General features: G+C 49.4%; 1 protein-coding gene across 1 annotated transcript; it reads left to right on the top strand.

Annotated features, from left to right (window-relative positions):
• The first annotated feature begins 14,643 nt into the window (after window positions 1–14,643).
• LOC115658817 (cytochrome P450 1A5-like) lies at window positions 14,644–25,178 on the top strand. The gene is given in 14 exon segments (XM_030578268.1): window positions 14,644–14,763; window positions 14,765–14,843; window positions 14,846–15,216; window positions 15,218–15,262; window positions 15,264–15,284; window positions 15,286–15,325; window positions 15,328–15,491; window positions 16,356–16,377; window positions 16,380–16,447; window positions 16,449–16,482; window positions 22,329–22,418; window positions 22,510–22,633; window positions 22,883–22,969; window positions 24,854–25,178. Coding segments are annotated over 14 exon segments (1,590 nt in total).
• The last annotated feature ends 1,782 nt before the right edge of the window (window positions 25,179–26,960 follow it).

The raw sequence follows: 26,960 nt of genomic DNA, 5'->3' as shown, positions 1-26,960 counted from the left end.
GGATGCCATGCAGAGGAAGAGGAAGTCCTGTCTTCCCCAGCTCAGCCTGGACTAGCAGATGAGCCTGGCGCTGGATAGGAGCCATCAGCCAGGTCATCCTCAATCCTGCCTCCTGCGCCACAGTGATTTACCTCTCTGCTGGCTGCTCTGGGCACCCAAAACATACTGCTGGGGAGGGTTGCGTGACCGCTCTTGTGGCTTCCCTTTGTGATGGGGAAGCAATGTCATTTTTCTGCAGGAAAGCAAAGAAATCTGTGGGGACATAAATTCTGCACATGCGCAGTGGTGCAGACTTCCCCCAGGAGTAACACACACACACACACTCACAGAGAGAGCGATCCACCCCCCCCATACTACCCTTAGCAGACTATCCCAGCTTTGTGATATAACCTGGGAGGGGGACCCATAGAAGAAAGGAGAGCCCCAGGGAAGGATGCAACCTGCAGTGCAACAAAAGTTTCTCTTCAAGGGGCGGTGTCTCCAGTTGAAGTCTGCCTCAAGGGGAGAAGATAGTCAGGCAACCGAGGCTCAGGGCAGGCAGGTCTGATTCTTGGCCTCTCCCCCCATAAACCTCAGCAGCCTGGCCTATCTGGGGTCAGCAGATACTCCCTGCAGCAGCTGATACGAAGGAGCAAAGAGTACAGCTGTTGGGGTGACTGTGAGGGGGCAGGCAGAGCAGAGGATATGCCTAGTGATCCTTTACAATCATTCATCCACATTCACTGGAGAGAGAGGTTTATTACCGCCCCCTACCCATCCTGTCTCACACAGCCCGTCTGCAGACACAATTCCATACATAGCCATCAGCACGAACCTGAAGCCCCTGTCCCTTCAGACCTCTCTCCCCCCCTTGGACTTCACTTGGACATGATTAAGAGGCCTCAGCTGTATTCCCAGTCCTGCACAGCCCTGGTATCTGTGCACATGCTGGACCATTTGTTTCCTTTAGTTTTACTTTTCTCTCTACCTTTAGAATAAACAAATCAACCAAGGAAATTCCATGCCAAGCAATCTATTTTAAATGCAGCTTCAGCTTGGTCCCCTTGGGCATGTGAATTACAATACAATCTCTAATTGTGCGAACACATCCCTTTCTCAGATAATGAGTCTTAGGTACACAGATGTGCTGTATTTGTCTTTCTGTGCAATACTGGGTGCGCATCACAACCAAAAAAGCAAATGCACGTAATTTTTATAAAAAGATAATGGTAAAATGCACTTAGAGTGCACTACAGCAGTGGTTCTCAGCCAGGGGTATATGTCCCCCTGGAGGTACGCAGAAGGCTTCCAGGGAGTACAACTCATCTAGAGATTTGCCTAGTTTTATAACAGGCTACAGAAAAAGCACTAGTGAAGTCAGTACAAATTAAAATTTCATACAGACAAAGACTTGTTTATACTGCACTATATTCTGTACACTGAAATGTAAGTACAATATTTATATTGCAATTGATTTATTTTATAATTATGTGGTAAAAATGAGAAAGTCAGCAATTTTTCAGTAACTGTGTGCTGTGACATTTTTGAATTTTTATGTCTGTTTTTGTAAGCAAGTAGATTTTAAGTGAAGTGTAACTTGGGGGTAAGCAAGACAAATCAGATTCCTGAAAGGGGAACAGTAGTCTGGAAAAGTTGAGAGCCATTGCATTGCAGCACACTAATGTGAAAGAGAGTTTGTCACAATAAGATCAATGTCACTATAAGATAAATTCTTTCTTTTTATGTAAATCAATTATGTATGACTAAGATTATAGGAAAAAACCCTCTTGTGATAAAGTATGATCTGCAAAACATTGTGGACCCACTTTCTTCTGTCACTTACACAGGTGTAGGTCCATTTGAGTCAATGGACTTATTCTGGATTGACATTGCTTTAACTGAAATCCCATGTGCCTTTAAAATGAAAGACTGGGCATTTGTAATTTATAGGCACAACATTGTTTAGGTAACCGGTAAGACCCTAACAAAGTATTTGCCGGCACTGTCTGCTTTAAGGGCGAGATCCTGATCCCAGTTAAGTAAATGAGCAAATTGGATTGGCTTCAGTGGGATCAGGATTGGGCTCTAACTGTGCAACCTTAATGTTATGTTTACTTCTTGTTTGTGGTGTTGTTGTTGTTGTTTTGCTTTTGCACTGAAGACTCTGTGCCAGCTATTCAGCAGGTGTAATGTGGCATAATACTATGGCCCTATGTCTTTTGTCTAGATGGAGATAAAAGCTGTGTTGTTAGAATATGCTACCTAACACATGCTAGCTAACAAACACAAACACAAACACATGCTAGCTAACAAACATAAACACATGCTAGCTAACAAACAGAAACACAAACACAAACACATGCTAGCTAACAAACACAAACACAAACACATGCTAGCTAACAAACATAAACACATGCTAGCTAACAAACAGAAACACAAAAACAAACACATGCTAGCTAACAAACACAAACAACACATGCTAGAAAAGTCTCACGTTTAGACAAGGGACACTGCTTTTAACATGTGCTGCAATGGCCAAGTCAAAGCTTAGGGTTTAACTCAACCATCCTAGTCTATATTAAGCTGTACACTGCCTTATCTGCACTTGACTTTAACTCCTATTCTAGACAAGAAGCCACAGTCTGGTATTACAGCGTGACACCTGCCATGAGGTTATACAACTCTTCATATGTTAATTTCTGTTTAGGCCTTGTAATTGTTCCCATCAGCAGGTCACTATTGTGTAATGTACAAAGAATGAATCCAAGAATTGTCCAAAGCCTGTTCATAAGACAGAGTTACCTGTCTGTCCCTCTCCTTAATCCCAAAGTCCTTACTCATCAGAGTAGTTGAATGGACTTCCATGGGACTTCTTAGGTGAGTAAAGGCTGCAGACTTGGGTCCATTATCCCTTGCCTCCTCTTTTGAAGTTTCTGTCTCTGATTTTTGGATCATTTTTGGCTTTTCAGTTAGTTTGGCTTGCCCTTGAGAGTCAACTGGCCCTTTAAGATCTCTGCAATTGCATAAATAATCAGGACATTGCAGGTTTGTCCAGAAAGTTCAATCATCTCCACCATTTCTCACACTCTCCCCCAATGTCAGGTAGCTACATTAAGAAGCTGCCTTTTCACCTCCCAAGGAGCTGGCAGCTGGCCCTGCAAATCCCCTAGGGCACTAAGAGGCAAAGGCACTGGAATACACACCTCTTTCCAGCTCCCTGCTTATGCCCCTTCCAGACTCTCCAGTCACTTTTTCTCTCTTGGGAAATAACAGCCCCTAGGCTGTCATTCTCCCACCTCTCTCCTTGTTTGTTTGGTTTTTTTTGCTTTCATTCTTCCTGTGGGCCTGGTGCCATCTATCCGCCTTGCTTAAAAATACACCCCCTGCCTGGGGATCTGCTGCGTAGAATCCCAGCAGGCTGTGCTAGTAAATCCCAATGCAGGATCAGGGCCACATTTTGCAACTAGACCAAGTGAAAATATTTCTATTGAAATAGTGCATTGAATTTCATCCTGGCTTTTCTCTCCTTTCAATTCTTCCTTTGCCTTCAAGAAATCACAAGTGCCAACTCATGTATTCGTTGGTATTAATGATCATTATTAGGCCAAATCCTGAGGCAGTTTTTACTCAGCCCTCACTCAGTCAAATTCTCACTTATTTCACTGGATTTGTCACGAGCCCCTCATACCTGGGGCAGGGACTGGAGGATCAGGCCCCACGGATGGAAGCGGATCCCAAGCACACAGAGCTGCATGGAAACAAGAGGGTGTTTGGAACAAATGAGATTTTTAAAATATGTGATTAGAAGCTGAAAAGTCCAAGCCCCACATGCCTCCTGTAATTCCTTCACTAAGGGAAATGAAAATAACAGAATGTTCTGCTATTCTGTGCATGGAGAGGGAAATCCAGGCCCTAGAGCTTTGCGGTTGACTTCAGTGGGGCCAGAATTTCCCCATGCTTGAGCAAGGGAAATCCAGCCCTAGTGGAAGCCCACTGAAGACATGGAGAGATTAATAGTGCCTACCAAGAGCAAGGGTAGGGGATGGTCAAGGGCTTTCTGCAGGCTGTACATTGTCCTGGGCCTCCCCTCTGGGTAGCTGTTGCTAATCTGTCCCTGCTCCCTTCTCACCCTCTGGCCAGCCCTACCACATTTCAGGCATGGTTGTTGGAGGAATGAACTCTTCTGCCCTCTCCCTGTGCTGCCCCTTTCACCTCCCCTATCTCTCCAGCTCACCTCCTGCTGCTCCTCCTCCCCTCCACACGCACCCTTTGCCAGGGAGCAGATGGGGAAACTCAGCCAAACAGCTTCTCACGCAAACCAGGTCAGTCGTTAACCTGAGTCTGAGCTGGGGCCTGGGCAGAAAGTGAACTGAGGTCTCTGAGAAACTTTGACACCCTGTGGCGGGTTTCACTCAGAGGCCAGCTGGCCTGGGGGGCAGGCCCTGGCCCATCAATTCCCAGTGCTCCAGAGTTCTCCTGTACAGAAAGGGAGGTAGGTCCCTCACCCTTCTCTCTCCACTGGGTCTCAGCCCAGGGCCCAAGCGGGAGAGGCCTGGAGGGCCTTGGTCACTGCAGCTGACCACCAGCCTGGGCTGTTTCCTACCTCCCTGCTCTCTCTATCAGTCTGGGGCAGTGGTCACAAGCCTGCTATCCCCACAGCTAGACTTTCCAGCAGCTCAGTCCAACAGAACAAGCATTCCCCAGATCTCTTCCTATGCCCTGACATCCTCCCTCAGCAGGGAGTGGAGGACAGGAAAAGGGGCAGACCCCTAACCTTTTGGTTGGGTCTTACCCCTGGTCCAGACCCTCTCCTGGGGATTGCTTTTTCCCCAGAAGCTGCAAACTGGCTTCCTCCCTTCGACCAGCCTCTCCACTCTCCTTCCCTGCTTGATTGTCAGAGAACCCCGCTTTGGAGCAGCTGAGGGGCCCAGCACTTCTTCTTCCCTCCCTGAGTCGCTGTGTGGGATTGGGAAGCCCCATCACCCACACACATCTCTGCCCTTGACATGGACAAGAGAGGGGCCTTGTGAAAGTTTCCCTTGCACTGGCTACTCAGGCAATTCTGCTTTGATTCCCATTACAGACCTGGTTACCTGTTATCTTAGGTGCTGCTGCTGAGGCCTGGCCATGACCATCACACATTTGAGCAGCAATCTCTTAAGCCCTATGGGCCATCAAAACATTCTTCGCCCTTGGGCTCTGTTTCCTTCACTGACTATAGTCCTATGATCTTTGCAGAAAGAACATCTGTGGAGCCTCGACCTCCATGTTACTCAGACTCCTGGGGGTAAGCGCAAACGTCAAAAATCTATTTGGGTTCCTGACTGCACAGGGGTGCCCTGGCTAGACCTGACTAGGGGGCAGGGAAGCGCCTGTGGCCAGGGGATATATAAAGAGGCTTGGGAGCCTGGGAGAAGGAGAATCAGGCCAGAACAGGGAGGCCTGAGTGTTGGGACCTCAGGCCAGAGAAAGGGCCAGGGGTTGCCGATGTTCTGTATAAGGAGCAGAGAACTGGGAGAGAACAGAGGCTGAAGGCAGCTAAGGCCTGCACAGTGGTAGTGAGGGCATTTCTTGCCAGTCTCTGGGAGTGCCGGGGTGAAGGCCCAGGAGAGAGGCCATGTGGCCACTGTCCCAGGAGTCGGGAGCATGAACCAGGAGGGACATGAGGACTTTAATTAGGCTCATGTGGGTGAATGTGGTTTGCATTAGTGCTGCCTTTGAGGTTCCTGTAGGGATATAGGGGGGACACACAGGAGCCCTTCGTTTGAAAGAACATTGGGTTTGGAGAAGAGTCGAAAGTGATGGACGGTGGCAGAGCCAGCAGTGTTCTCAGTTGCAATGGGGGACTTTCACCTGTGAGATTCTCAGCCTGAAAGTGTATGGGAGGTGTGTTGGCAGGACCCTTAGGAGTGTTGTGTGGTGGGGGAAAGGACTGTGGCAGGGTGCCTGTGGGGACATCTGGCTGCCTGTGGGGGGACAACTTATCATGTACCCCTTGGAAAAGCTCAGTCAGCGAGATATAACCAAGCAGAAACCTTAAACAACCATCTGTATTTTGTTAAGACCATTCTTGGGTCAGATTTCCCCCCAAAAGAACTGAATTGGAGTCATTTGAGCTGCCAGGGATCAGCACTGTATTGCTGGTAGCACCTAGGAGTCCCAGTCTGACTTTGACCCCTCCTGCGCTAGGCGCTGTACAAACACAGACAGTCCTTGCCCCAAACCACTTCCACTAGTGGTCCCCAAACATTTTTTGCTCATGCACCCCCCCTACCTGGTCCCTCGGAACGTGGTCGGGAGCCAGGGCTGAATGTGGGCTAAAGCCATGGTGGGGAGTCGAGGCCAGGGACTTAGCCATGTGGTCAGGAGCCAGGAACGGGAGTGGGGCCATGGCTGGGAACACAGGAGCCTCGTCTGGGAGCCAGAAGCCAGGAGCCAGGACAGGAGCAGGGCCACAGTAGGGGCCAGGAGCAGAGCTGGGGCGCGCTCCCTCCCCACTCCCTGAGGGGGCTGGCCTGGGCACCGCCGTCCCCATCCCTTAATGTTCCCCCTACAGTCTGGGGACCACTGCCTTACACTCTACCTCTGAATATCAATTGCAAGATGGCTCAAGATGAGCACCCAAAATATGGAGACATTCAAAGCCAGAGGCCTGCTCCTGAGAAATTGACTCACAGGCTGCAGTTCTCGCATCTGTGTTTTCTCTAAGTTCTCCAACAATAAAATCAATATCATTCTCCCCTCCGCTGACCTTTCCCTAGCTGATTCCAGGTCCAAAACACAAGCACTTGGCCCAATCAATTTTTTAGAAGGCCAGGCGTCGAAGCTAGTTTTTGGGGACTAGCTACAGGGTTTACAAGTATCTTATATCTAACAGGCAGGGAAATCCCCCACTCCGTCCCCACATTACATCTACGCATTTACATAGGGGGCTGTTTCAGTGAGCCATATCAGACAAAGTGGGCGAGTCAGCCCAGAGACTGGGGTGAAAGTTGCCCCTCTATGGAGCTGAAGGCTGCAAAGTCAACACACCTCCCCTGTGCTCTGGGAGAATTTCTTCTCTTATAAGGAACTTGTCAGGTAGGCGTCTTCTGCTTCTGTGTCTGCAGTGGATTCTCACTCCATGTGTGAAAGGCATGGACGAGTCAGGGTCTTTCTGCTGGTTGCACCTTGCCCTGGACTTTCCCAAAGTGCAGCTCTTGCTTATCTGCCCCTGCTGCCTTCTCACGCAATATCACATCCTGCCATGTGTCAAAGGTGCTTGCAGAGGAACGAATGCCTCTGCTCTGGCCCCCACCTCCCAGTCCCCCTTGAACTCTCCCCCCATTCTGTTCCCAAACTCACCCTGTTTGGCTGCAGGTGAAACAGTGGTGAAATTCAGCCAAATGGCTTCTCACGCAAACCTGGGCAATCTTTAACCTGATACTGATCCGGGGGCAGGGGAGGGCTGCTTCTGAATGGGCTCCTGACACGCTACACTCTCCTGTCCTGATTGCAGACCACAAACCCCTCTGGACTGTCCTGCCCCTCTGTCTCTGCCCTCATGACCTTGCTTCCCCCCTCGCTGCCCCCTCGCCCCACATGTCACTCTGCCCTCCGCACCATAGCCACTAACGTTGTGTTGGGAGAGAGCAAACTCTTCATGAATCAGTTCAAAAAACCACATCCAGAGAAGATGGTCTTTTAATGAAGTTCCTTTACTGAAAGAACTGCTGGCTGGGCAATGGGCAGTGTGGCCATATGCCTGAGACAGGGGACATCCTGCGAGAGCAAAGGAGCATGTTCTGGTCCTCCCGACCACAGTGCCACATGCACCCTAGTCTCTGCCATCCAGCCTTGCTTTTTGAAGGTGAAATATGCATTAGTCAGCTGGAGGCGTGGCCATGGCCCTGCCAATGCGACTAATGGTCTGGCCCCACAGCCCACTGAAGTCAATGGAACGATGCGCAGCTGACTTCTCTTGATAGGCTCTGGATCAGGCCCAGCACAAGGAGGAGACTGTTGATTATTTTGTAGCTAATCATTCTGGAGTCCAAGACAGGTGGCTTGGGGGATACTTTTGCAGTGCAACAGGAGGATGGTTGACCAACCAGGTTCAGGGAGGTGCATAGAAAGCTGTCTGAAATTGATCCTTCAGCTGCTGGGCAGGAGACCTACTTCACTGTCCAGAAACAGCGAGTTCCAGACACACTGGGGAGAGACTCCTCACTGCACTTCACCAAAGAACTTCTAGCCACAGGTGGGAACTCCAGCCTAAGCACCATCCTCCTCCGGGACTCCCAGGTACGCAGGCTGATTCACACAGCCCTTATCTTGCAATATATTAAAAAACAAGAGTTAGTTTTTAAATGCTTGTGGGGGACGATGGGACGTGGCTATCCAGGAGGGTTCTCTCTCAGATGTGTTGTATGTGGCATCGCTGGTCCAGGCATTCCAAAGCAATTTTGGGGACTTCCCCATTTTTCTAGGAGCCCAATCCGAGACTTCTTAAAAGGGAGTCTGATGTTCAGAAAGTGCTGCGCCCCCACTCTCTGAAAACCAGCCATCCAGGGCACTCAAAACCAGGGCCCATTCGAAACCACTAGTCACTTTTGGGAAAGCTTGGCCAGTATTCTGCTAACAAGGTCAAAATAACACTAACTGTTCAGCTCATAGAACATATGTGAAGGCTGTAATTAGCCAATAGCCTAAATAACTGGGGCTCTTTCAAAACAGAAAACTTACTCAGAACTCAGGAGACCTGTCTTTATGCAAATCCCTATCAGAATTAACAGGGAAGAAACCAATAGGATTCTATAGCAATCTAAGAGAGTCCATAAAATCCCTGTAAAAACCAATATAATTAACAGAGAGAGCTTGCTATAGGTTTTTGGGACTTGCCCCCCCCCCGCCACTAAAATTCTCTAGCAGAGATCTATGTTGGATAAATTCTAGAGGATGATCCAAAACCAATGGGGAGGAGATCATTTGATAATAGAGTCGACAGGATCTTTCCACAAGGGAGGTAAAATAGGTTTTTCTTTTAGTCCTGACAGCAGGAAATCAATCCTAGATCAGTCAATACAGTTCAGTGCACTGCTCTGCACAACAAAACATCACTTTTCATGGGATTGGCTCACCGGTCACCCAGGCATTTCTCCACTCGTCTCACAAATATCACTGCAATTCCTTCCAGGCACAAAACACCCTCCCCTGACTGAGTCACAATCTTTCCTCCTTCACCCTCTCAGCCTGGGCCACCTTCAAGAACTAGCCAATTTTAGATGGCCGGGGTCATTGAGATTCACGGAGCCCTGAGATTACATGAGATCAAACAACTCAGCTTGTTGAAAAATTTCAACAGCTTCAAAATGTTGACCAAAGCGGAGAACATTTTCTTGGATTTATTTGTTTAATTTGATTTTCAATTTCTCTCCCTCCTGCATTTTTTGACCAATGCACCTTGTTATGATTCAGGTACTGTCTGGTCTATGCAATAGTGTGATCTTCATCATGGCTCCACTAATGTTTCCTCCCCCCTATTCCCTCATCTGGTACATTCATGTCTTGTTTCAAACTAGTGAACTCTTTAGGCAGGGGCTGTGTCTTTCTGTACTAGAGCAATGGGACTCTGATCATGGATGACAGCTGTGGGTGCTCCTGCAATGCAAAGAATAAATCATTAGCATTAATTCCAATAGTGAACTACAAGCTCCATTTAGGCACAGAAAACACTTCGATTAAGATCCCTTTGAACTCAACAGTATAATGGCCACCTTTTGGTTCTATGCGCTCTGCCAAAAGGGTAGGTAGAGTTACAGTTTCAGTGGGGTGATGGGATCTGAAGTGCTCTCCATTATAGGCTCAGTGGTTTAAAACTTGGGGTCAGGACTCAGTATTGGATCATGGAATGGAAGACAATGGGTCGTGGTTGGCTCTGGTCAGCACCGCCTACTGGGCCGTTTAAAGTCCCATCGGAGGTGCTGCCCGGCTAAGGCAGGCTAGTTCCACCTGTTTTGACACCCATGCTCGGCACCCCGGAGGCCCCCTTCCTGTACCCCCAAACCCCTCACCCCAGCCCCCAGCCCAGAGCCCTGACCCCCTCCCATACCCCAACCCCCTGCCTCTGCCCAGAACCCCCTCCCACACCCTGAACCACTCATTCCCAGCCGCACCCCGCACACCTCACACCAACCCTCTCCCCAGCCCTGAGCCACCCACCCACACCCCAACCCCCCTCATTCCCCAGCTCCTTTGGGTCCTGGGCATTAACAATTTTCTTCAGCTACATTGCCAGAAAAACAGTTTGAAAACATGGATGTTAGTTACCAAGGGAGGTGTGTTTTCCCAGCTAGAGAGACTGTGTATATCGATACGTGTCAGTGTCATACTTCATCTCCAGCTGTGTTCTTGTTGGCCATATCAGGAGAGCTAGGGCAGGCAGGTAGGTGGATTTGGTTCCTCTTCTCCCTCTTATCGGATCCTCCTTCCCAGGTAAGACGACGGTACAGTTTTCCTTTCTTCTGTCAAGCTCGCCTCAGGGAATTCACCAGGATCCCGGCCCAAAGTCCTTGCAGTCCTTGAGTTCAGAGGTAGCTTCATTTGGTTGAGGGGATCTGGCTATAGAACAAACTTCCAGGAACAGAACAGGCCAATGGAGCCTGATCATCTATGTAAGGGCAGGCTAGGATTTTGTCAGGGATATTTTTAGTAAAAGTCATGACAGGTCACTGCAATAAATAAAAAATCAGGGGAGCCCCTCCCCATCCCTGACTTTACTAAGAACACTCCTGACAAAATGGGGAGGGAGGAGGGTCCAGCTCCCACACCCTGCAGCGGCTGGGGAGCTGCGGGAACCCCATGCCTAGTGGCTGGGTGGGGTCCTCCTGCTGCCCTGCGGGGCTGAGAGCTGCAGGGACCCCATTGCCTAAGTGCGTGGGTGGGGTTTCCCCTGCCGCCTGCAGAGCTGGCGCTGCAGGGAGCCCCTGCCAGCTCTGCAGCAGCTCCGGGGTCCCTCTGCCTCTGGCAGGGGCTGCTTTCTGCGGCTGGGGAGCTCCCCCCCGCTAAGCCGTTCCAGGATCCCTCTGCTGCCAAAGCTAGGAGCTGGGGGGCTGCCATCGATGGCGACTGGGCAGCTTAGGGATTGCCCCAGACGGCGGCAGCCGGTCAGTTGCGGGGGTCCTGCCACCCACCACTGCTGGACAGCTGGGGGAGGGTCCCCTGCCCCCCGCTCAGGCTCGGAAGTCACTGGAACTCACCAACTGGGGCAGCAGAGGGACCCGGAGCCTGCTCAGCGCTGGCAGAGAGCTCCCCGCAGAGCAACAGGGGGCTCCCCAGCCACTGGGCAATGGGCTCCCCACAGCTCCCAGGCCCACAGAGCAGCAGGGAGATTCCCAGCCCCTGGGCAATGGGCTCCCCGCAGCTCTCAGCCCCGCAGAGCAGCAGGGGGCTCCCCAGCTTTCGGGCAATGGGCTCCCTGCAGCTCTCAGCCGCTGCAGGTGGGGCGGGGTGACAGATCCTCGCAAGTTTGTCAGGGATGTTTTAGTAAAGTCAGGGGCAGGGCAGGGTTCCCTGATGTTTTGTTTATTGCAGTGACCTGTCCAGGACTTTTATTAAAAACGTCCCTGACAAAATTCTACGTGCCCTTACCTATAGGAAATGCTGCAAAACCTTCCTCTTTGAGAATGGCTTTCCACGCTCTGAGTGACCCGCACACTGACATCCCCTTCTACCACCAAACTCCTGCCAAAAATATACATAAAAAACTTACTCCAAGCAGAGTTTTTACTCTGGAAAGAGAGAAGTGCCAGAGACGCCATTAAATCCAGTGGAGACTTTGATACTGGCTTTAGGGCATTCAGATACTACAGTGACCAGAGACAACATAAAACCCTGGGGGCCCTAGCTGAGCTCTGGGTTTTCCCTCAGCAAACAGCCCTGCTGTCAGGTGTCCCCCTCAAAGCTGGGAGAAGGCTAAAGAGACCAGTCAGTGAGACTCCAGGTAGGATCTCCGTTTCAGGCGTGCAGTGCTATGTCAAAGCCCCCCAGTTGCACCCTGGCTCTAGGAATACCTGTTGTATCTCCTGTAGCACTGGGGGTAAATGTTAGGGCCAGATCCTGGGCTAGCTCCTTTAAATCGATTAAGCTGAACTGATTTATCCCAGATGAGGTTCTGGCCCCAACTCGTTAAGGGCAATCAATGGAAGGAGCTGAGCATTCTGCTGTTAGAGGGGCTAGGACCGAGGCTCAGGGAAAGCCCTGGGTTACAGACACGGCAGCATCACCACCAGGGCTGGTGCAACCATTTAGGTGACCCTAGGCGGTCGCCTAGGACACTGGTATTGGGGCGTGCCATTTTCTTGGCAGCGACTGCTGCGGCTGGATCTCGGGCCACCCCGGTGCCGCCGGCATTTAGGCAGAAGGAGCTGGGGCGGGGGAGATGCAGGGATGGCTGCGCAGCAAGTAAGGAGGGGGGCAGCACGCAGGGGAACTCCCTGCCCCAGCTCACCCCTGCCCGCCTCCACCCCGAGCACAGCGCGGCTGCTCACTTCTCCCGCCTCCCAGGCTTGCGGCGCCTAAGTGATTGCACCGCAAGCCTGGGAGGCGGGCGAAGTGAAGCAGCCATGGCGTGCTTGGGATGCTCGTTCTCAGTGCCGGGCTTGGTGAGGTGCCTCAGGGTGGAGGGGTGGGAGCTGCTGCGGGGGGGCGCCTCAGGGTGGGGAAGCGGGGAAGGAGCAAGGGAAGTTTCACCTAGGTGCGAAACATCTGCACTGGCCCTGATCACCACCACAGAAGAGAGACAGACAAGTAGCCCCTTACTGCTCCTGCAAAGTCAGGCCCCACAGGAAGTCCTATAGGACTCCCAAGACAGACACTGGATCACCTGACTGGCTCACATCCACTACTTAAGCCAGGCAGTGAGCTGGCTGTCTAGGTGACATATGCAGATGGTGGGGTGTGTGAGGTCAAGTGGCCCTTCCCTGCTCCCGCAGATTTCTGCTTAGCCTGCCGGGGGAGAGGGGCTCTGTCCTTCTCCTGCTGTGCCTGTCCCCTGGCACGCTCGGCCCCTGTTCCTGGCAGCTGGGCCCGGACAGGGAGTGGAAGGGGTGGGATGGAGTCAATTATCACACCTGGCTGAAGGTGGTGGCTCTGGGTCACTGCTCTGTCCAGTGCTGTGGCTCTGTGAGAACTCAGCTGTGGACTTGGCAGCAGCCCATCCCTTCCACTCCCCCACACAGGCCTGGTGCCAGGGAGAGTGGCTGAGTGAGTCCTAAACTTGCCTGTGGGAGGTGCAGTGGAAGAAGGACCGAGCCTCTTGCCCCCCTGCAGGTAACTCTGGTGGGTGAGGAGAGCACAGTGGTCGCCAGACTGGGCACACGGGTTGCTGGGGAAGGTGCTGGGAACAGATTCCTGGCTTCTGCTCAGCTGGAGGTCGGAGCATTGCCTGTGCCCTGTCCTGCCCCTGCTGAGGCGTCTGTGAGCTTCCAGGGCACACTGGTGCTGTGAGTCTCCTGGGCTGGCCCCACCCCAGCCAGGTCCAGATGCTCCCCACTCCTGTGGCCCCAGCTTCCCAGGAGCAAGCGGGAATGGTCACTGTGGCCCAGGGAGGTGGGCCTGGAAGTTCCTCTGGAGGCGACACCGGGGCCTCAAGTGACACCTCCCTTTACATTGTGCCCCTCCTCCAGTATCAGGAGGAACCGAATCGGTCCATGATGGGTGGATTGTCTGAGAAACTATGCAGACTCCTTGTTGCACCTGCATTGGACCATGCTCCTGCCCTTCTCCCCTGCAATCGCATCCAACCTTGCTCCACTCCCGTATTGTCCTTGGCTCCTGCCCTTGCGCCCGATTCCTGCCTTTGCTCCTGTTCCAGCCTCATCTCTGGTTCCTGCCCCTATGTCCCGCTCCTGATCATTGCCTGTTAATCTCTGCTCTGATCATTGGCTCAGCTCCTGACTCTGACCCCTAGGCCAGGCTGTCTATGTCCCGATTCCTAACAATCAGTGGCCAGAGAGGATAATGATAGAACAATAGATTGATCCCCCACTTGTCCCAGGGTTGAGATAATGCTGACAGGTCCTGTGTATTTCAAACTGCCCTGTCAATTTCTCTTCATTCCATGGCAGGCCCGCAGTAAACCAATCAACTCCACAAAGAAGAAAGTGAAACTGTAATTGGCACGTCAAGTCCCTGCAGTTCTTGAGTTCTTTCTACCTGCCAATCCCTAAGAGCATCATAAACATTTCGTAATAAATTTAGCTCCACAAACACCGAGGTAATAAGTATGATTATTCCCATTTTGCCAATGGGAAGCAGAGTCACAATGGGATGAAGTGACTTGCCTTAGGTTCCCCAGGAAGTTTGTGGCAGAACCAAGATTTGGACCCAGATCTCCTGACTCCTGTCCTGTGCTTTTGGAACTAGTGTAGAAAAAATGTCCCAGCAGGTAAGAGGCTCTATGGTCAAAGGGCTGGATCCCTGTTAATGGCCAACCTACGGGAAGGATTTATGAAGAAGGGATCCCTCAAAGTTCTAATGCAAGGAGGCCTGAGTGTGTCATGGCCCCTGTGTGGAGTCTGGCCCACTTGAGGCCTAAGGCTAGCATTTCCATAGCAACCTGAGGAAGTGAGACACCCAACACCCTCCCTTTGTTTTAATTTTCTCAGGCTTCTTAGGCCCTTGAAGATGAAGGCTGCAATGTCACTGGTGGGAAGCCAGGGCATTATCTCAGTCATTGAGATCCTTATTGCCTCTGCTGTCTTCTGTCTGACATTCATAGTCATCAGATCCTTCCGGAAGCAGATACCCCAAGGGGCTGAAGAGGCTCCCAGGACCAAGGGGTTACCCCCTGATAGGCAACGTGCTGGAGCTGGGGAGCAATCCACACTGACCTTGACTCAGATGAGCCAGACCTATGGAGATGTGATGCAGATACAGATCGGCACCAGACCTGTGCTGGTGCTGAGTGGGTTGGACACCATCAAACAAGCCCTGGTGAAGCAAGGGGAGGACTTCATGGGGCGCCCTGATCTCTACAGCTTTCGCCATATTGCAGATGGCCAGAGCTTGACCTTCAGCACTGATTCAGGAGAGGTGTGGAGAGCTCGCAGGAAGTTGGCCCAGAATGCCCTGAAGACCTTCTCTGTCTCACCCAGCCCCAACTCTTCATCCACCTGCCTCCTTGAGGAGCACGTCTCCAAAGAAGCTGACTACCTAGTAAGAAAGTTCCTGCAACTGATGGAGGAGAAGAAGAGGTTTGGACCCCTATCGGTACATGGTGGTCTCTGTGGCCAATGTCATCTGTTGCCATATGCTTTGGCAAGCGTTTATGACCATGATGACCAGGAGCTGCTCAGCATAGTGAATGTGAGGATCAATTTGAAGTTGTGGCTTCCTCTGGCAATGCAGTGGATTTCATCCCAGTGCTCCAGTATCTCCCCAACAGCACCATGAAGAAATTTATGGAATTCAACAAAAGGTTCCTCAGGCTCCTGCAGGACATTGTCAAAGAGCACTACGAGAGCTTTGAGAAGGTAAGAGCCTGGGGGGGTGGAATTCGCTCACACCTGAGATGAGCTTCTGTACTGTGCCCTTCAGCATCTGCAAGTTACTTTTCCTCTTGCAGCAGACTGTCCTGTAGCAATTAAACACTCACCGGTGTTTCTGTGATGGCCATTCAAACTTCAAAGAAAGAGTGGGATAGAATTGATATCCTTGTCCAAATACCCAGGTCCCTACCAACTGAGCTAAAGAAGAATATCCATTAGCTATTAGCAACACAGGGCTAGTACCTATGACACACTGTTGAACAGTACTGATGTCAATCAATAGAGAGCAATGGTGCACTGACACCACTAGCCTGTTGGTTCCAGCATCTACCCTAAATAAAAGTCTGGAAAGGTGCAGGGTGAAAAGTTATGCTGCTTTTTTGCCAACCTGTCTAGCCAAAATAGCACTTTATTACCTCTATGAATTTTACAAATGAATCTTCATCTTACCTATGTAGGACCCTCTTAGGACACAAATTACCCTAGTTTCTATACCAATAAGTTTCTCTTCCTAGGCACATATTGAGAGTTAATTTGTTTAGCATGTTTGTCTTGTATTTTCCAAGAAGAGGATCATTCTGACATCTTGCACTTTCAAGCTGTATATTCTCATCTCCTTATGTTTATTGCTCAGTGAAATGTTACCTACTGACTGTAGGGGAAGAAAATATTTTCCTGACCTCCTATTCCTGTCATGACTGGAATTTACTTGCACTTCTGTGACATGGGGATACAGAACTTTTCAGCACAGCGTCTCTTCCATAGTAGATTGCTCTTTGTTACCTCTCAGTTTACCTACCCTTTGGTCTGGAATTTCATGCCATCTTCTTCTGGACTTTCCTCTTTCAGGACAACATTAGAGACATCACGGACTCCTGATTGAACAAAGTCAGCAGAATAAAGTGGAAGCCAATGCCAACATTCAGCTCCCGAAGGAAATAAATTGTCAACCTGATCAATGACCTCTTTGGAGCCGGTAAGAACATTCCAATTCAGACTTTTAAATCTGAAACCACTTTCTATTTTTGCATTCTAATTAACTCTGATAAATATTAGCCCTTTTTTGTTCCTGTGATAGACCCAGGCCAGCTGGGTACAGCAGAATAGCAGAAGGCAGATATACTGGCCACTGAATTAACCGTTTTCTGTTCCCTGACTGACCAGAGCATGGGCTGCTCCAGGCTAATGAGAACACCTGACTCTAATTAACCTGCAAAGAGTCAGGTGAGGCCATTAAGTTAATGTGACCACCTGACTCTAATTAAGGTCCTGCTGATATGACGAAAAGGGCTCAGTAGACTGTGACCCTGGCCCTAGAGAGAAAAGGGCTACGTGGAGGGTCACAGTGAGCCACTGAGGCTAGCATAAACCGCCTAGAAGCGCAGGACCCACGGGAGCAAGGTCAGAGCTTTGCCACAACTGGTGTTAGCAGTGGGATCATGATTGTTCACAGCATGGCGGAACAAAGAGGTTTTTACTGAAAAAAAAAAGTGCACTGGGGTTTTTGGTTGTGGGTGTTTTCATTTGTACCACCATGGAGGAGGTGATGAGAGTGCTGGTGCAAGCCACAGCGGCCCAGCAGGAGGCGTCCTGGGCTCAGGCGATGACACAACAGAAGTCCATGAGGTTACAACAGGAAACCAACCAATTATTAATGAGCCAGGTGACCCAAGATCGAGCCCTCCTGCGCGAGGTTGTGGACCAGCTGAAGATCCTCACAACCCAGGCCCGGGAGTCCAATGAGAAGTGAACCCTGAGGGCCACCGGTTGTCTGCCAAAGATGATGGCAGACGATGATATAGAGGCGTATCTCCTCTCATTTGAAAGGACTGCACAGCGTGAAGCATGGCCCCTGGAGCATGGGCCAGCATTCTCACCCCTTTCTTGTGCAGAGAGGCCCAGAAGACCTACTTTGAGCTGCCCACTAAGGATGCTGCTCACTATTCCCTGCTGACGGCAGAGATTCTAGCATGATTCGGGGGTGACAGCAGCAGTATGAGCCCAGAGGTTCAGGAGTGGAAATACAGGGAGAACAAACCTCCATGGTCCCAACTTTTCGATCTCATACACCTTGCTCAGAAGTGGTTACGGCCTGAGGCATGCAGCCCAGAGGAGATTTTAGAGACTTTGGTCATGGACCATTACATGCGGGGACTGCCGCCAGATCTCTGCAAATGGGTCTGCCAGAACGATCCATCCATCTATGATGAAATGATCACATTGATGGAAAAATGGATAACAGCCAGGGAATAAACCCAACTACGCAAGGAAGGCCCCTCACGAAGCAACACTCGACCCCGACCATGGAGGTTTGGGTGGCCAAACCCCCAGGAAGTCCTAGGTGGAAGAAGAGAGAGGTCAAAAACCAGTCGGGAACCCACGAGGAAGGGGAAGGCCTGAGTGGGGGGAACCCTGGGACTAAACCCCCTAACCCATGTGATTGGGGAGTGACTAGGATCAATTATAGGTGTTATAGGTGCGGGGAGTTGGGGCACATAGCTTTCCAGTGCCCCAATGTCATAAAGCCAATGCAGTGTAACCTGGGGAACAGGGCAGACCCATGCAGCCTACTCAATATTGTAGGGGTCGCAGTCACCCCACATAAATATACAAGGCAGGTAAAGTTGAATGGGGTAGAAACCATGGCACTCGTAGACTCGGGGAGTGCTATCACCCTAATTTCGGGTAAATTAGTGAAAGCGCAGCCAGTTAATGCAGGCCAAGCTACAGGATTAACCCTGTGTCCATGGGACTGTTAGCTACTACTCCATCATACCAGTAAAAATTGAAATTCAGGGAAATGTCACCGGGGTGAAAGCAGGGGTAGTCCCAAACCTCCCATACCCCGTGCTCATAGGTAGAGATTTCCCTGGGTTTGGAAACTTGCTCCCACCGGAGGAATTAGAGGGAGAGGAGCTCCCTGAACTTTCAGGAGGCTTCCATGGCAGAAATGTCACCTCTCATTTTTCGCAGAAATGTCCCAGAAGCTATTCTCTGTCTCAGGGAAAGGCAGGAAGACCAAAGGAGAAAGAAGGGTGGCCAAGGCCTTGGGTACCTGAATCCTGAAACAAGGACAGATTGTCGCCTGTATAGGCAGACGTACACGGGCAACTGAAGGAGAGGGTCCAGAGACAGAGGAGGGGGCAGAGACCACTTCCAACCCCAACCTCACGGAGCCAGCCGAGAGGGCAGAGGCAAATCCCTCAGAGTTCACGCTGTTAAGCCCAGAGACAGAGACTTTTGGATGGGATCAGGTGGAAGACTCAAGGTACGAGAACGCCAGGAAGGAGGTGGCTGAGATAGATGGGTACCATAGAGGGAAAGGCCCAGGGGCCAGGACCTTATTTTATGATCAAGAGGAATCTCCTATATCAGGTCATGCAAATGCAGGAGCAAGAGGTACACCAGCTTCTAGTCCCCCAGAAACACCAGAAGGCAATATTAAGCCCCGCTCACAGTCACCTTTTTGGAGGATACTTGGGAGTGGAGAAAACCCAGGCGCGAATCTTACGCAGGTTCTTCTGGCTGTGGGTACATGAAGACATCTGGCGGTACTGTGCCTCTTGCCCCGAATGTCAACTGCACAGCCCTTGTCCACATCTAAGAGTTCCTCTGGTACTCCTGCCAATCATCGAAGTTCCATTCAAGCGGATTGCCATGGATCTTGTGGAGCTGCTAGAGAAAACAACCCGAGGCCACCAGTATGTGCTTGTCATCTTAGACTATGCAACCAGGTACCCAGAAGCTGTCCCCTTATGAAACACAGCTTCCAAGAGCATTCCCAAAGAATTTGTGGCAATCTTTGCCCGGGTAGGGCTACCAAAAGAAATCCTCACAGACCAGGGAACACCATTTGTGTCCAAGTTGGTGAAGGACTTGTGTTTCCTGCTCCATGTCTAGACCCTGCGGACCTTGGTTACCATCACAAACTGATGGTCTGGTGGAAAGATTTAACCAAACCCTCAAGGCCCATGATAAGAAAGGTGGTAAGCAAGGATGGGAAAGATTGGGACAAACCTACTACCGAACCTCATGTTTGCCATCCGTGAGGTCCCCCAAGCTTCCACTGGATTTCTCCCCCTTTGAGCTGTTGTATGGACGCAACCCACAAGGCATCTGGACATAGCCAAAGAAATTTGGGAGGAGAAACCCACTGAGAGGAAGAACGTAATAGAACATGTACTATCGATGAGGGACCGGATAGCCCGGGTCACTCCCAAAGTGAGGGATCACCTAGAGAAGGCCCATGAGGCCCAGAGAACGTACTACAACTGTCAAGCCAAGCTTCATCAGTTTCAAACCGGTGACTGAGTAATGGTACTGGTATCCCTGGCTGAAAGTAAGCTGTTGGTCCAGTGGAAAGGGCCCTACGAAATAGTTGAAATAGTTGAACCCATAGGAAAAGTAAATTACAAGGTGCGACAACCAGGACATCAAAAAGTAGAGCAGACATATCATGTCAACCTTCTGAAACCATGGCATGCATGAGAGGCATGCACAGTGATCAAGAAGAGCTGCACCCAGGGAACAAAATCCTGAATAGGTGAGAGTGTCTCCTGATCTAACGACAGCCCAGAAGAAAGAGGTAACTGAGATGATTGGCCCAATATCAAGATGTATTCTCGACAAAGCTGGGTCGCACAACTGGGACATATTACTACATCATCACAAACCCTGGGGCTAGAGTAACTATGAGTCCATACTGGGTGCCAGGCAGCCAAAAGTGAGGAAATAAAAGCTGAAGTCAGGAAAATGCTGGAGATGGAGGTAATCAAAGAATCCCACAGTCAGTGGTCCAGCCCCGTAGTGTTTGGTGTCCAAACCTGATGGCACCACAAAGTTCTGCAACCACTTCCTTCCACTGAACAAGATATCCCAGTCTGATGCCTACCTATACCCCTGCATAGACGAACTAGTGGACTGTCTGGGGAATGCCCGGTACTGACAACCTTAGACTTGACAAAAGGGGGTTACTGGCAGATTCCCCTAGCCAAAGATGCAAAGGAAAAGACAGTGTTTTCTACCCAGAGGATCTCTTCCAATATATGGTCCTTCTCTTTGGACTACATGGGGCTCCAGCTACCTTTCAGCGCCTCATGGACAAGTTATTACACCCCCCATACCAGTTATGCTGTGGCCTACTTGGCTGACATGGTGATTCATACCCCAGACTGGGAGACCCACTTGGAAAAAGTGGGGGTGTTCCTTGATACCTTCTGGCGGAGATGTCCTTATGGCAAACCCTCTTAAGTGTGCTGTAGAGTTCACAGAGGCCAAATATCTTGGCTACGTGGTAGGAAAAGGTCTGGTAAAACCCCAACTGAATAAGTTAGAGGCCATCCAAAATTGGCCTCAGCCAAGTCATAAGAAGCAGGTCCGAACATTCCTAAGATGGTGGGGTATTACCGGAGTTTCATCCCCCATTTTGCTACAAGGGCAAGTCCCCTAACGGACTTAGTGAAGACCCATGGTCCTGAACCAGTCAGATGGTCCGATGCAGCAGAGAGGGCATTCGCGGACCTACGGACGGCCCTCTGCAGTAACCCTGTATTGATAGCCCCAGATTTCAACAAGGTCTTCATCCTACAGACAGATGCATCCGAGGTAGGGTTAGGGGCCTTCCTGTCGCAGATGGTTGGGGAGGAGGAACACCCAGCTCTCTACCTCAGTAGGAAACTCCTTCTGAGGGAACAAAAATATGCAGTAGTAGAGATAGAGTGCCTCGCGGTAAAATGGGCCATGGAAAAGTTGCGTTACTACCTGCTGGGGCGCAAATTTATCCTTGTGAATGACCATGCCCCTCTTCAATGGATGCAATGGAACAAGGAAAAGAACACAAGGGGTAATCAGGTGGTTCTTATCCCTCCAACCTTTCCAGTTCTGCATAGAGCACAGAGCAGGGAGTCACATGGCAATGCGATGGCTTATCACATGTACACTGTCTGGCATCCCAAGCTGCCCAGCCCCTTGGTGTTGAGCAGGGGGGAGGGATATGTGATAGACCCAGGCCAGTTGGGTACAGCAGAATAGCAGAAGGTAGATATTCTGGTCACTGGATTAACAGTTTTCTGTTCCCTAACTGACCAGAGCAGGGGCTGCTCCAGGCTAATAAGAACTCCTGACTCTAATTAACCTGTAAAGAGTCAGGTGAGGCAATTAAGTTAATGTGACCACCTGACTCTAATTAAAGTCCTGCTGATATGATGAAAAGGGCTCAGTAGACTGTGACCCTGGCCTTAGAGAGAGAAGGGCTACGTGGAGGGTCACAGTGAGCCACTGAGGCTAGCATAAACTGCCTAGAAGCGCAGGATCCATGGGAGCAAGGTCAGAGCTCTGCCACATTCCCTCCATAAGAACACTCCATCCAGACGCTCTCAGTAGCAGAAAACAAATCACATTAGTTTTTTCACCCTGACACTTACCAGCAATGACCCCAAGAGGCTTCCTACTATTCGAGGAAGAGTTTATAGAAAGACAGTGCTCAGGGAAAATGAATCTCCCAAAAGACAGTTATGTATCTCTATTTACCAGTACTGGTCCTGACTCATCACTAAATTACACTGGGGAAACCCCATTGATTTCATAGAGGTTACACCAGTATAGAACTGAAATAGCACAGTGACAAATCAGCATCACTACGCACAGAGTGGATCAAGTGTAAAAACTCTTAACTAGGAACTTTCTTGTCACAGCTTTCTGAATTGGACAAAACTGGTGTGCAAGCAAGGAAAATCTGATGACATTCTAAAGTCCGGGGCTTGTATTTTTCCCTTGAGTTGTCTTCATCTAGTTAGTATCTGTCTTTCCCCTCTGTCTGTCCAGGTTTTGACACTGTGACAACAGCTTTGTCCTGGAGCCTTATGTATCTTGTGACTTATCCAGACATTCAGAAGAAGATTCAGGAAGAATTAGGTATTTATATGTTTTCAGTCACAGAGTTAAAATGCATTTCTCTAGAAGGCTGGATTCCAACCGTTCTTTTCCTCCTCTTTATAACCTGTAGATCAGATCATTGGCAGAGAGAGGAGACCCAGACTCTCAGACCGGCCCATGGTGCCTTACACAGAAGCCTTTATCTTAGAGATGTTCAGACATTCCTCCTTCTTGCCCTTCACCATTCCTCACTGGTAAGTACTATGGATGCAGAGGAGATGTAGGGGCATAACACATTGAGTGGTACTTTTATTCAGCTTGTCGCTCCATTGATGGTCCTCACAGTGTGAGACAGGCAAATCCCAGCGCTTAGAAAGAACAATAATGCTTATGAAAATGATCTCCTCTGGGCCCAATCCTGATTTAACTGGGCCCAGGAATTGATTGAAATGAGAACACAGAGGCAGCTTTTTAAACTTAAGAATCTCACTCTCGTCCTTCAGCACAACAAGAGACACAGTACTGAATGGCTACTACATCCCGAAGGACCTCTGTGTATTTGTCAACCAATGGCAAGTCAATCATGATGAGTAAGTATATGCAGAGTCTCTTAGGGTAATAGTGTGCAATCCATCCAGATCAATGTACCAGTCCCCATTTAGTCACATAGAACATGTCACTACCATGTACCTTCAGTATGACTGGTTGGCAGTTGGCACTTGGACAAACAGATCAGAATGATGCTCTGTTTGTGTGGTGTCATTCATGATGTACTAGCCACTTTCCAAGCACACAAAAAGGAATGTTCCCTGCCCCATTGTATCAAAAAACCCAAACCTAGATGAGATGGCCCTGGCTATATTTCTGTGCTTTCCCCATTCTCCACAGGACTGGGAATTTCTGCTGTGGGAAGACACAGAGATGGCCAGGCAGGGGAGGGGGGAGTGTGTGGAGCATTGGAATTGAGCTGCCAAGGAGCACTGAGTGGGCTGATGAGGCCACAGACTCCACGTAAATGGCCCTGGTCCCCATCAAGCTTCTCCCTGGATCTGCTGGATCTGTATGCCTGATTTGCACCCTAGTCTTTGCTGATGAAAGGATCAGGAAGAAATCTCTTGTGAGACAGGGAAAAGACTTGGGAGTCACTGCAGACAGCTCAATGGAAGCCTCTGCTCAGCGTGCAACGGAGGTGAAAAAGGCAACCAGAATGTTAGGGTGCATAGGGAATGAGATCGGGAAAAACACTGAAAGCTTGTCTACATGTGGAAATTGACTGGTATAATGGAATAACTATTGGCCTATAGTGACTTTGGTATAGCTAATGGCAATTATTCCCGTTAGTTTCCCCATGTAGAAAACATTGGGATGATTATACTGCTCTTCTGTACATCAGTGACACCCTCTCCCCTGGAATACTGTGTCCAGGTCTGGTCACCCCATCTCCAAAAGGACAGAGCAGGGATGAAAAGGGTCCAGAAACAGCTAATGGAAAAGGTTAGAGGGTTAGAAAGATTTGTGCATGGAGAGAGACTGAGAAAACTGGGGCTACTTAGTTGAGTGGGCAGCTGAATAGGAAGGGGACGTGATAGAGCATACAAAATAATGATTGGTACAGAGTGCTTCTATTTACCCTCTTATAATAAAGGAGGAAGGGGATATTCCATAGCATCAGAAAGCAGCAAATTTAAAACTGATCAGAGGACTTGATCACAACCTGCAAGTACCTACCTGGGGAGCAGAAATTTAACAATAGAGGGCTCTCCAATCTGTCAGACAAAAGCACAACGAGATCCAATGGCTGGAAGCTGAAACAAGATGCATTCAGACTAGAAGTCACGTGCAAATTTTAATGGTCAGGGTAATTAATCATTTGAACAATTTCCCAAGTCTTGTGGTAGATTCTCCATCACTGGCAATTTATAAATCAAGATGGGATGTTTGTCTGTAAGATCTGCTGTAGTTCAAACAGGAATGGATTCAGGGAAGTTCTAGGGCCTTTGTTATAAAGGACATCAGACTAGATGACCACGACAGTTCCTTCTGGCCTTATAATCTGTGGAATACACAACTTTGACCTGTGGAAAGCATTGCCACAAGATGCTAGTGAGGTCAAGGGCTTAGCAGGATTCAGAAAAGGATTAGACATTAGTGGATAATGAGAACATTAACTGTAACTTCAGAGAGAATTAAGAACATGTTTATAAGGGATCTAACCCCTCAGGCTCAGTGCAAAAGCCAATCAGTAACATCAAGGCCTTACGGCAGAGGTTATCTTGTCCCAATGCCTTCTGATGGCTATTTTAAATGGAAAAGGCATTCTTGAGTGAGAAAGGTGTGTGGATAGCAGCTGGTCCTAGGTCCAGTTCTGAAGCTGTTCCTGACTCCCATCCAAATTGAATTCCCTGCTCTCCAGCATCCCCTCTCCAGGCAATGGTAGAACGGAAGTTTCAGAAGCTTTGCTCTTGCTATTCTAGGAAGCTTTGGAAAGAACCATCTAAGTTCGACCCAGAGCGTTTCCTCCATGCCGGAGGGACTGAAGTAAACAAGGCGGATGGTGAGAAGGTGCTGGTCTTTGGCCTGGGGAAGAGGAGGTGCATTGGTGAGACCATTGCCAGATGGGAGGTCTTTCTCTTCCTGACCACTCTGCTGCAGCAGCTGGAGTTCAGCGTCTCTAATGGAAAGAAGGTGGACATGACGCCCCTGTACGGCCTGTTAATGAAACACAAGAGGTGTGAGCACTTCCAGGTTAAGCAGCGCTTCCCAATCCAGAGTTCAGAGTTACCTCTGGACATTGGATGAGGGAAAGGGGAGATCCCATTTGAATTTTTACCCTTAGGGGCCATATGATAAGATAAATGGGACACAATATAGCTTCTATCTAACTAATCTGTATTGATTTGTCTTGCTCGTCTGTTAACTAGCTCCATTACCCTCACCTGTAGAATCACAACAAACATGCCAGGGTAGCCTGGCTTGTTCACACAGGTGTAACTGCTTTTGGGGGTGATGCATGATAGTTGGGGCTCTCTACTGAATTCCTCTTCGGATGCTACTAAGGTGTATTCTCTTAATGCCTTCTTATAACAGATAGCCAAAAGTTGAAGGGGTCAGGACCACCCATGTTCCTAAAGTTATACTTGTGCTTAAGATCTTTGCTAAACTGGAACCTAAGCCTGTCCCAAATGTCATGATGACCTTCATCCAGGTAGAGTATTAAGGTCCATGGACATCTTAGGAGGCAGATCCTTAGCTGAAATAAACTCCTTATTGGAGCTAGGACAATGACAACTGACGACTAATCCTTGTGTTCAGTCTTGTTTATTACATTGTAGAAGGAGATTAGGCTTGTCAAGGAGGGTAAAAAGGAGTTCAGCAGCTCACTCCCAGATGAATATGTGTAATACAATGGACTTGTTTACATGGATTAGCTTTCTGGTTTCTTGGACCTGTTTGATTTCCCCCAAAGAGCCCCAGAAACTGAGGCTGCCTCGATGAATGAGCTCTGTGTTGTAAGACAGCCCATGAATACATGGTAGATTAACCTTTTGATGTTAGCAAGTAACTGTTGCTCAGACCCATGTCTCACGTATGCTAAAAAGGTCACATGACCAGCTGCAGGTTCCAAAGAGTCTTTGAAACGCTATGGGTGCCATGAGAAGAAAGTGAGGACAAAATGATATTGCATCTCTGAACAAGTGAAAGGAAATAAATAGTCAGCCCTAAATCGTATCATCCATAGATCCCAAAGCACTTTGCAAATGAGATCAGCATAAATTTACAGCTGGGGAAACTGAGGCATAGAGAGATGGATAGTGACTGGCCCAAGATCACCCAACTGGGAAGCAAACCCAGATCTTTTGAGGCACAGTCCAGTGCTCTATCCATTTGGCAACATTGCCCCACTGGAAGTTGCATTTGAGAGCAGAGCCCTGGTAAGCATCTCCTCAGCTGCTGGAATCCAGTTAACTTTGTCACTAGGAGTTTCAAACTTTTCCCTAGCATGAGCCCCTTCTTATGCGAGAGATTGTCTCCTGAGCATCATTGGCAACCATCCCTGCCAAATTGGTAAGAGGTCTGATCAGGTGTCTGACGAATCCACTTATGGCTGACAAGCCCAATTCAAGAACGACACAGCTTGGTACAAATTTCACAGCTCCAGATGTTGTCTGAGTTGGAGTCCAAGATGACAGCATGCTGCTTTCTTCTTTCCTGCTTGGCTTTCATCCTCTTGCTCAGAGCCACTGCATGTTGCACTCCACTCAGTGCCAGATGTTCCCTCCAGATTGAATGGGCTTCTACATGCTTCTCTGAGCTGTCTACACTGATGTTGAATGACTTCATATCATTTTTGCACATGTCCTGGTACCTCTATAAAGGGAGACCCCAACTTTCTAGAGCCGTGCCGAATCTCGCTGTACAAAATATTCTTGGGGATATGGTCTCCTGTCCTCCCATTCTCCCGACATGATCGAGCCATTGCAACCTCCTCTTCTTGATAGTGGTTTCTAAGTATGTCAGTCCTGCGCGCTCCAGCACCTCTGTTTGGTATTTCGTCTTCCCACTTCATTTTCAGACTCTTAT

Source organism: Gopherus evgoodei, chromosome 10 (assembly GCF_007399415.2).
Source record: "Gopherus evgoodei ecotype Sinaloan lineage chromosome 10, rGopEvg1_v1.p, whole genome shotgun sequence".
Lineage (NCBI taxonomy): Eukaryota > Metazoa > Chordata > Testudines > Testudinidae > Gopherus > Gopherus evgoodei.
The sequence above is the reverse complement of the archived record's forward strand: the minus strand, read 5'-3'. Positions and strand labels throughout refer to the sequence as shown.